An 11469-nucleotide genomic window follows, 5' to 3' on the forward strand; every position below is an offset into this window, starting at 1 on the left:
AGCTGTGTGTGGCCGCTTTTGTTGACTTCAAACGGGAACTTTTCGCTGTACACCTTTTAAAAAACTCTTTTAACCAGTTTTTACACATGTGGCAGCATTTATTAGTCGCCAGACAGCCATGTTTCGGTTACTGTGTTTATCACGGGGTCTCATTTGCGCAAAATGTAGTGCGCAGAAATCCGAGCCATTTGTGTCTTTGTTGAAATCTAGAGTGAAGTACAGAGATCATCTGATGAGAAGATTCATTTCCACACAGAGAAGAACTGTCTTCACATCCTTTAAGAACAGATTGACATCCTTATGGATATTCGGCATCGGGACGGGGTTTGTTCTGGCTTTGGGGTTGAAATATCGTGATTCTGTGTCTGAACACTGTGAATGTGATGTACGGAAAACAAACAGAACTGAAACTGTCTCAAAGTACAGATCTGCTATAGAGATCAGCAGAGACCTGCTACAGCGGATAAAGGTACAGGTATCGAAACTTGACGATTTATATGTTATTCGTTTTGGGTACATTTTTTTTTTTATTTTTATCATAGTTTCATTTGGCGAACTTGTAAGTAACACATTTAAAATTTCATTGTCAACAGGTTCAGCTGTATGGCGGTATATTTGACAAATTAAACTTTATGCTTTTGTGTGTGTGTGTGTGTATGTATGTATATATATATATATATATATATATATATATATATATAAAGTTTAAAATAGAAATTTGTTCTATATTTATATATTTTTTTAAATATCTATATATTGTCTTTACTATAATTGTTTATGTATATATTTAAATATATGTATGTTTTATATTTATTTCAAATGCACTCTAAAATAAAAATAAAAAAAGAATAAATCAGAAATTATATTTAGCAGAAACTAAATGAAGTCTATATTTCAGGACCATTAAGAAATTTGTTTTTCTTAAAGGACACACACACACACACACACACACACACACACACACACACACACACACACACACACACACAGAGTATTTGTGGTACTAAATTAAATTAATATCGATTTAATAATAATAATAATTGTCCTGACAGGATCATTTTAATACCTGAATTACATATTTTTTGTTTTTGCACTAAGAATTTGTGGTCAAATTTGCTTAATTATCATGAAAATAATATCACAATAAAAATAAATAAATAAATAAAAAGCTTCTTTTATGAGAACATTGTCTCTCTTTTTTTCCATTTTCATTTTGGGGTGAAATACAACCCAGACATTTCTTCATTAGATTCACTCGATGGCTCTTACTATAGTAAAGAATGGCCTACAAATATGTAAATATATAATATTTCAGGATGAAGTTGGGGCCCCAGGAATGGTTGTTGGAGTCTCTGTGGATGGCAACCAAGTTTGGTGTGAAGGTACCTAGTTCTTGACATCCAGTGCACACTTACACCTAACTTAATTCCTTTGCAAACTGCTTCAGTACAAGGACTGTGTTAGTGACAGTGTATACCGGCTATGGATATTGTCTCTCAGGGATTGGTTATGCAGATCTGGAGAACAGAGTGCCTTGTAGTCCCGACACAGTGATGAGAATCGCCAGCATCAGTAAACCTCTGACCACAGCGGCCGTTGCTCGACTCTGGGAGGATGGCAAGATAGATCTAGATGCCCCTGTGCAAAAATACGTCCCTGAGTTCCCAGAGAAGCAATTTGAGGGAGAGAATGTGAGTGCATTTATTTGAAAAAATCATCTTGATGATTAAATGACTGACCCAAATTAAACATTGTGGTCTTTGATAATGCAATGCATTAATAAACAAGTCTGCATTTATATGAATAAATGCAGTTTCCCATCAATCTCCATATCTCCAATTTCTTAAGTTCTACCTAAACTTTTGTTTAATACATTTGTAATAAGGTTTATTAAAATGTATTACATCTTTATTAAACTCATAACCAAGTTCCTTGTTTTGTCCTTAAACCAGGTCACAATAACACCTCGAATGCTCCTGTCTCACTTGAGTGGCATCCGTCACTATGAAAAAGATGCCAAGAAAGTAAGAGAGGACAAGGAGAAAGCAAAGCGCCTTTTGAAGCCCCCGGAGAAGAAAGAGGAGGAGAAAGAGGAGAAGAAAAAGGAGGAGAAAGAGGAGAAGAAAGAGGAGAAGGGCTCAGCTAAAAGCAAAGAGGCCAAAACAGGCCAGAGGAAAAAAGAGTTTGAGCTGGAGGAGTTCTACCTCAAAGACAGCTTTGAGAATGTCATCCAGGCTTTGGACTTATTCAAAGATGATCCTCTGATATTTAAACCCGGTATGCTTTCACACTGCACAGAACTAAGCACTATTAATGTATTGCATTTCTCAAAGTGACATTCACCACCACTGTGTGTGTGTGTGTGTGTGTGTGTGTGTGTGTGTGTGTGTGTGTATTTTTTTTAAGGGTGTTCTCTTGATCATTTGGGCTGTGTTCGGAATAGAGCGCAACAGTGCCCGCCCACTTTTTCGGCCATCTTGATTCCGGAAGTATACTTCGCATTTATTTTTTCCATAGGCATTTCATAAAATTCTTCAGAAAAGAGCTGTAAGCCATGAAACAAACCAACCAGCTCCGAGTTGAATCACAACATTATAAACTGATTTGAAGCAAAAAGACAAAGGTGCAAGACTGTGTACTTAACGTCTTTTAATGAAGGAAAGAACTACAATCCCATGATGCATTGCAAATGATGTAAACAAATTAGAAACTATAGTAAAAATATAAAAAGATTCATTTAAAATTTTTGATAAGTATATAAACAAATATTTTACATTTATTGCAAAATATTCACATATATGCAAATACAGTATATAAGGAGTTTTAGAGTGTAAGGAGACCCACTCAATTGCGTTTCGATTGCAGGTCTTGTTTGGCATGCTTTGTTTGCACGATTCTCTGATTGGTATATCATTTCCCTTCAGGATCGTGGGTAGTGTAGTTCTTCATCGGAAATTCCACTATTAAACACGATTGTTTTTTAAATTACATTGAAATAATGCAGACTGATGGCTTTAACAGAAGCATATACCATCGACAAGTCTGTCTTTAAAGGTTTATATGGTATCATTAAAAATCTATTCCCCTATGGAGAAAATAAACTGGATTTTTACTTCCGGAAACAGGCTGTTGCACTGCAACTGCTGACATTTTTCCATGATAAAAGTTACAAAGGCTAAGTTCAGAATAGTGTACTTCTATACTATTCTTTCTATTTCTGCAGTATATATAACACATTGCATTGTGTTATACCATAGTCCATGTAATAAGCTCTGTATATTGCACTTTTGGGAAATGTTGACACAATACTTGACTATTTCTTTAAGTTTGCATTTTGGGTAGGAGACCCTGTAAATTCACAGTTTTATATGACGAGGGCTCGGTATTGATACAGATTTCCCATTTCGAGGCGATTCCAATTCACAAGCTCTCGATTTGTTTTCGATTCAAAATTAATTAATTCATTTCAGTTATAATGGCCATTTTACCTACATATACAAGAAATTCTCTCCCAGCTAATGCTGTTAATTATACCAGGGATTATGTTAATGTTATTCTACCTAGTTACATTACATAAATATTAATTTTACAAATTATATTTTATTTGTTTTTCATCATTTTGGTCACACTTTAGCTTTTTAAAAATGTACAAATCCATGTATTCAGTAAATAAATAAGATATGATATTGCATATATTATATTTTGCTACATGTTTATTGTTTAATGCATATTTTTTACTAGTTACAGGTATTTACATTGATTTGTAGAACATATGCTTAAAATCAGTACTGTCTCTTTAAGAAAACCAGCAGTTCTGTTAAGAGCGTATGTAAATGAGCACATATTAACGAGAGAGGACTCCAGTGGCTTCTTTACCTCATCTGTGCTATTTGTAATTAGATTAAAGGTTAATTTTTTTGTTGTTTTTGATCAACAATTGACTTTAAAGTTTTGGACTCAAGATGGCGCAGAGTATGGCTGCTGCGTTGCGAGCTCCGACACAACATGGTAGTGTTTTGTTTGTTTTGTTCACGATTCTTATGTTTTTTGTCTTGGATGTTGTCTGCCTTATTGTCTACAACAGACAAACACTTTTGGACATTGGTTCAGCAATTTCACACCATAAACCGGACATCAAATTCCTCAATGCCGACCCGCTGTTTACAAACACGCAAGCGGAGCCCTTTGTCTGGGCAGTCCGGACATGGAAACGCAGGAGGAAAAGGGGAAACAGAGCCGGCGTTCTCATCAGAGTAAGACGCTGCGCAAATCGACCCCCGCTACCCAGTATTCTACTGGCAAATGTTCAGGCTCTGGATAACAAGCTCTGCGATCTGAATGCGCGGATCTCTTTCCAATGAGAGATGAGGGACTGCTGCATTAGCTGCCTAACAGAAACTTGAATGTCTGCGGAGATTACAGACTCAGCCATTGAACCCGCGGGGTTCTCCGTGCACCGAGCAGACAGAGCGAAAGACCTCTCAGGTAAAAGCAGAGGTGGTGGTGTATGTTTTATGGTCAACAAATCCTGGTGTGATCAGAGGAATGTACATTCTATCAAGTCTTTCTGCTCTCCTGATCTGGAATTTCTCATGCTTCTGTGTCGACCATTCTGGCTACCGAGGGAATTCACAGCGGTCATTATCACAGCTGTGTACATCCCGCCACAAGCCGACACAGACCGGGCAATCAAGGAACTGTATGGGATCATAAGTGAGCAGGAAACCGCGCACCCTGAGACCATGTTCATTGTGACCGGGGACTTTATTAAAGCCAGTTTCAAATCAGTCGCACCAAAATACCACCAGCACATTAGTTTCAACACACGAGGGGACCGGGTTTTGGACCATTGCTACGCTCTCTTCCGGGATGGCTACCATGGATGGCTCTCTTCCCTCCCCCACCCACCATTTGGCAAATCGGACCACTCTTCCATTCTGATTCTGCCCGCTTACAGGCAGAAACTGAAACGGGAACCACCCACCCTCAGAACGATCCAGTGCTGGTCGGACCAGTCAGACTCTACGCTACAGGACTGTTTTGATCACACGGACTGGGAGATGTTCTGGTCTGCCTCTGATGATGACATCGAGCTTTACGCTGATAGCGTAATGTGTTTCATCAAAAAGTGCGTGGAGGACGTCGTTCCGACCAGAACAACACGGATCTATCCGAACCAGAAGCCATGGATAAATGGCGATGTTCGCGCGGCACTTAATGTGCGGACCTCCGCTTTCAATTCCGGGAACGCGGAGGAACATAAACAAGCCAGTTATGCCCTCTGAACTATCAGAACACCAAAACGCCAGTACAGGAACAAGATTGAAGGACAGTTTAACACCACCAACTCTAGAAGCATGTGGCAGGGAATTAACATCATCACGGACTTTAAAGGGAATAAAAACTCCGCCGTGAACACCGCTGCCTCTCTCCCGGATGAGCTAAATACTTTTTATGCTCGTTTTGAGGGAAATAACACCACCCTCGTGGAGAGAGCTCTCGCGGCGGAAGCTACAGAGGTTAGTTCACTCTCCGTCTCTGTAGCAGATTTAACCCGATCCTTCCGACGGGTGAATATCCGCAAAGCCGCGGGCCCAGACGGCATTCTGGGCCACGTCATCAGAGCGTGCGCGAACCAGCTGGCTGGTGTTTTTACAGACATTTTCAACCTTTCCCTCTCTTCATCTGTAGTCCCCACATGCTTTAAAACATCCACCATTGTGCCTGTTCCAAAGCAATCAAAAATAACTTGCTTAAATGACTGGCGTCCTGTTGCTCTGACCCCCATCATCAGCAAATGCTTTGAGAGACTAATCAGAGATTACATCTGCTCTGTGCTGCCTCTCTCTCTAGACCCATTGCAGTTTGCTTACCGCAATAACTGCTCCACTGATGATGCCATTGCATCTACAATACACACTGCTCCCTCCCACCTGGAAAAAAAGAACACTTATGTGAGAATGCTGTTTGTAGACTACAGCTCAGCATTCAACACCATAGTGCCCTCCAAGCTAGATGAGAAACTCCAGGCTCTGGGCTTAAACAGCTCGCTTTGCAGCTGGATCCTGGACTTCCTGTCAAGCAGACGCCAGGTGGTTAGAATAGACAGTAACATCTCCTCATCACTGACCCTCAACACTGGAGCCCTACAGGGCTGTGTTCTCAGCCCACTCTTGTATTCCTTGTACACACATGACTGTGTGGCAACACATAGCTCCAATGCCATCATTAAGTTTGCTGATGACACGACGGTGGTAGGTCTGATCACTGACAATGATGAAACAGCCTACAGAGAGGAGGTGCACACTCTGACACACTGGTGTCAGGAGCACAACCTCTCCCTCAATGTCAGTAAGACAAAGGAGCTTGTGGTGGACTTCAGAAGAAAAGACAGAGAACATAGTCCCATCACCATCAATGGAGCACCAGTGGAGAGAGTCAGCAGCTTCAAGTTCCTGGGTGTCCACATCACTGAGGAACTCACATGGTCCGTCCACACTGAAGTCGTTGTGAAGAAGGCTCATCAGTGCCTCTTCTTCCTGAGATGGCTGAGGAAGTTTGGAATGAACCGCCACATCCTCACACGGTTCTACACCTGCACTGTAGAGAGCATCCTGACTGGATGCATCTCCGCCTGGTACGGCAATAGCGCAGCCCACAACCGCAGAGCACTGTAAAGGGTGGTGCGAACTGCCAGACACATCTGCCAGAGCTTCCCTCCCTCCAGGACATATATACCAGGCGGTGTGTGAAAAAAGCTCGGAGGATCATCAGAGACTCCAGCCACCCGAGCCATGGGCTGTTCTCACTGCTACCATCAGGCAGGCGGTATTGCAGCATCAGGACCCGCACCAGCCGACTCCATGATAGCTTCTTCCCCCAAGCAATCAGACTTTTGAACTCTTGATCTCCCACGATCAAAATACATCAGCACTGCACTTTATTACTCTTACTCTTATATCTCACACCGGACTGTCATAAATTATATTATTATTATATATATTCTCTCTTAACAACTTACTATCAACCGACAGCCTGAATGTCAATACAGTACAATACAACCTACTGTACATTCTATATATACTACTATATATACTTTTTTTATTTTTTTTTATTGAATGTGTATTGTATACTGTACAGTGTATATTATTATTTGTATATTGTTGAGTGCAATTATGTGTATATCAGATGTTTAAATTGTGCTGTGTTAATTTGATGTTATTGTAAATTGGTACTGTCTCATCACTGTCACGACTGCTATGTTGATCGGAACAGCACCCAAGAATTTCACACACCATTGCACTTGTGTATATGGCTGTGTGACAATAAAAGTGATTTGATTTTATTTGATTTGATAAAGAACAGAAAGAATTTTAAGAGAGACATTATTCAGTCTTTGGACACATTATACGGAACGAGTCAAATCAAACAAAAAGGATGCTGAACTTTGGCAATATACTATTCAGTCATTGTGAGTGAAATCTGAACATTTACCAGCCAGTGGCTAATCACAGTCAATTTTAGTCGCATAGTGCAAAATTATTGTGCTTTAAGAATTGATATCGAGATTGCTCAAATGAAGATTGCGATGCATCTGAAAATCTATATTTTTACCCACTCCTATATATGACTATGCTGCTGATCACTGTCTGGCAGGTTCTACGTTCCTGTATTCCACATTTGCCTTCACGCTGCTTAGTGCTGTCGTGGAGAGAGCAGCAGGTCATCGCTTTCTCGACCACATGATGAAGATGTTTCGTGATCTGGGCATGTCCAACACCGTGCCGGATGAGAACGACCCAATCATTTACAACCGCTCAAGGTACTGGGGCAACGGAAATAAACAAACAAAAACATTTTTGTAAATATGTTTATACCACTCCCAGAGTCATCTGATTGATTGGTCCATTGTTTTAAAACAGACATTGATATGTTTGTCTGTGTGTTAAAAATTCAGTTCAGTCATGGAACTCTGAGCCCTTTGACCAGTGGCGGCTCGTCAGTGGAGGCAAGGGAGGCTGAGCCTCCTCAAAATTGTATTCAAAATGAACGTTACAACAAAAGTGATCAAATTATCAGTTATTTTAATTAATTGACCTATAAACTTGCATAACTCAGATGCCTTTAATGAAAAAATATTTTCTTCTTTATTTTTTTCATGCATGGTTACCTTGGTGAGTTTTAATCAATGCATAAATCCGTATGAATTTCAGAGGCTGACGGCATAAAACCTCAGATCATTAGTGAAATGACCAATCAAAATGGATATACAAACATCATCTGCTTCCGTCAAAAATGCGGCCATAAAAGGCAAAACAGAGGCAAAATGAAATTTGCCTCCTTCCACATTTGTAACCAATCAGTATCAGAGGTTACTATTCAAGCCAATCAGCTTTCGGTATCACGTTAATGCGTAATCAAGCGTGCTTGTGGTTAAAGCGACAGGTGAAGAGAAACTGTTTGAAAACAGGCAGGTATGAGTAATGCATTATACAATATTATTTGCAATCGGGAGCCTGCAAGATGCAAATTATATGTCATCAATAGCAGTTCACTTCTGCCTTTTAGGACGATGCGTTCATATCAGCAGCAAACCGTACTGGAGTTCACAACCCAGACCACCTTTTCAAGTGGACTTGGGTGCAGTTCGGAGGTGCGCACACAAAGTGCTAGTGTAAAAGCACCCTAAATTGCCTGAGTTGTTTGCACGTAAGCCATATGTTTTCTCTCTGAAACCCTCCTCCTACCCAGCACCACTTGTTTAGATCTGCTTCACAGGCATTGTATTTGTCTAATTGTGCAGCAGCGGCATGTCCTACGTGCTTGATGCAGCTTGTCTTATGTATGTCTAACAACTGCATGTCTTTCATGCTCAACAGAGCATGTCTGTGTGTTCTAACAGTAGCAAGACTTCGTACTTGCAGCAGCGTAAGCAGATCTAGTCTGCCAAGACCAAACTGACAAATTTGTCAAATCCATCCAACTGACATTTTTTCAGAGTTGTTATGACTGAACTTTAGTTATCTTTATTCAGCATCCTAAAAAATATGGTGTTCATGGTATGAGTCCAAAAATGTCCGTCTAGCACATTTATAGTACAGTCCACATATTACAGTCCAACAATTAAAAATAGATAGTTGGAATGCACATTATCTTTCTTCTCACATTATGAAATAATTTCTGCTCAAATCAAAACTGCATGTCCATTTATTTAAGTAGCGGTGTAATAAGGTCATCATAGATTTGAAAATTGAATGCTACAACATCTTCCCATTTCTAGATTCTACCACTTCAATAAAAAGGGCCGTATCGTAAATTGCCCCTATGTGGACAATTCATACAAATGGGCTGGTGGTGGATTTCTGTCAACTGTGGGGGATCTTCTAGTCTTCGGTAATGCTCTGCTCTACAGTTATCAAATGGCCCACCTGAAGAGCACAGATGGGCTTCTCCCAGGCTTCCTCAAACCCCACACGGCCAAAGCCATGTGGGCACCGGTGGACAAAACAGAAGCATCTTGGGACAAAGACGGAATGTATGCCCAGGGCTGGCTGGTTGTGGAGAAACAGCAGAAATACGGCCAGTGCCGTAACCGGCGGCATTACGTCTCGCACACAGGGGGCGCTGTGGGGGCTAGTAGCGTGCTGCTGGTGTTACCCAGAGAGAGCGCACAGGTCACGGATCAGAAGCTGACCCCTCCACAGGGTTTGGTGGTGACCATCATTACTAACATGCAGTCGGTGGGACTGAATGCCACTGCGCTGAAGATCGCCCAGGAATTTGACAAAGCCAGGGATGAATAAATTGCATTTAATTGATGGTTGATAAGCACATGCACTGCAATATTCATTTTTAGCCATTTCAGGAGATTTCTGTGTCAAACATTAGGGCGTCCTTATACTGTGGTCTGACCTGCCAAATTACGCCTTGGTTTTAATTGCACCGTTGTGCCAAATAATAAAACTTTTGTACATGTATGATCTGTCTTATATGTTGTATGAATAAAACTATTTTATGGAAACATTAATGACAGCCTCCTTTATTGATCTTTACATTTTCATCCTACATAATGTGTTTAATTTATTAAATGGTAGTGGGCTGACACTTTTCCTTACAGTATATATTTGTATACATTTGAAACTTAAAATACTGATGTTGAATAAAAAAGATTAAAGGGGTAGTTCACCCAAAAATGAAAATTCGGTCATAATTTACTCACCTTCATGTCGTTCTATGACTCTCTTTGGAACACAAAAGAAGATGTATTAATGAATATTGCGGTCCATTTTTTCAATTCTTTTTTCAATTCAATTAGTTGTATTGCACATGTTGTATTTTGTTTATGGTGATTATGATTTATGCGTATTTTTTAAATGTTTAATACATGTTAAAAAAATTCAGATGTATAAATAATTGGTTAAAGTTTCGTCTGTTACAGTTTGACAAACTTTTATTTCACACATTATCGTCAGCTAAAATGTTATTTCGTCAACTAAATTATATGCCTATTTAGTCTTGAACTAAATGGACTATGGACTAAAATTAATGAGTTTGGCATGATATGAATATTTCATGGACAATTCAAAAGACAAGAAATGTAACAAACAAAATGGTCTTAAATGAACTACTCCAGAAGACTTGGAATATGATGCATAAATCGCATGGACTATTTTATGATACTTTTCGGTTCTTTTTAAATAGTAAAAAAATTCCTAATGGAATCCAACTGTAATTCTATAGGAATTTGGAAACAATCCTAAAGACTCCTAAAGGGAATTTTCTTCAAGATAAAAAAAAAATATATTTTAGAACACATAGTTTATCCAGTAGGATATAATTTGAGCCCATTAGGATCCTTTAAGATTCAATCAAAATTATGATAGAAATTCTAATTGGAATCCTGTACACATTCCTTTGGGATTTTTAAAGGAGGAATCTGCAGCCAATTTGCTATAGCACTTGTCTGAAATGGTATACATAGAAGTTTCCACAAGATGGCAGCTCTTTCACCAATGTTTTCATTTTAAATCATACTTCAAGGGCAGCAAATTTTCTGAAATAGTTTTGCGTGCTGTTGCAAATAATTTACCATGGTTTTACCATTTATATTTTAACTTTGATATTCGTAGTAAAACCACAGTAATAATACAGGAAAATATAACTATGTAATAAAAATCATAATTTTGTGGTTATTATGGATTGCCATGGTTAAGCTATAGTAAAACCATGGATGGCCTCCTATATGGATGTGGTATACTGTATTAAAACCATGATTTTAGAAAAAAGAAGGTTACTTAACTTACTTTTCATAGTTACTATAATATCACTATAGTAAAACCATGATTTCTACCAAAAAACAAAACCAAAACATGGTTTGCCTACAACAGTTATGGTATTAATGTACCACTATAATATCACTGTAGAAAAATGATTTCCGTCAAAAACTATAGTTACTACAGTCTACAATAT

The 11469-nt window shown here is 39.1% G+C and overlaps 1 protein-coding gene across 3 annotated transcripts; it reads left to right on the forward strand.

The window, feature by feature from the left end:
• The first annotated feature begins 5 nt into the window (after positions 1-5).
• Positions 6-10027, forward strand: LOC127436155 (serine beta-lactamase-like protein LACTB, mitochondrial). Of its 3 annotated transcripts, none has more exons than XM_051690113.1 (6): positions 6-475; positions 1316-1382; positions 1501-1691; positions 1953-2277; positions 7657-7822; positions 9281-10027. In XM_051690113.1, the coding sequence occupies exons 1-6, from the start codon at positions 119-121 to the stop codon at positions 9801-9803; spliced, it is 1629 nt and encodes a 542-aa protein (XP_051546073.1). In that variant the 5' UTR covers positions 6-118; the 3' UTR covers positions 9804-10027. The 3 variants fall into 3 exon arrangements, with proteins under 3 accessions (XP_051546073.1, XP_051546075.1, XP_051546076.1); XM_051690115.1 differs by having other exon boundaries at positions 6-469; XM_051690116.1 differs by having other exon boundaries at positions 332-469; positions 1235-1382.
• Positions 10028-11469: the final 1442 nt, after the last annotated feature.

This window comes from Myxocyprinus asiaticus, chromosome 46 (genome assembly GCF_019703515.2).
Source record: "Myxocyprinus asiaticus isolate MX2 ecotype Aquarium Trade chromosome 46, UBuf_Myxa_2, whole genome shotgun sequence".
NCBI lineage: Eukaryota > Metazoa > Chordata > Actinopteri > Cypriniformes > Catostomidae > Myxocyprinus > Myxocyprinus asiaticus.

Bases quoted from the DNA above. Each gene is read 5' to 3' on its own strand.
- LOC127436155 (XM_051690113.1), top strand. From the start codon at position 119: ATGTTTCGGTTACTGTGTTTATCACGGGGTCTCATTTGCGCAAAATGT. The intron at 476-1,315 runs GTATCGAAACTT...ATAATATTTCAG, and splicing joins TACAGCGGATAAAGGTACAG to GATGAAGTTGGGGCCCCAGG. The intron at 1,692-1,952 runs GTGAGTGCATTT...TCCTTAAACCAG, and splicing joins AGCAATTTGAGGGAGAGAAT to GTCACAATAACACCTCGAAT.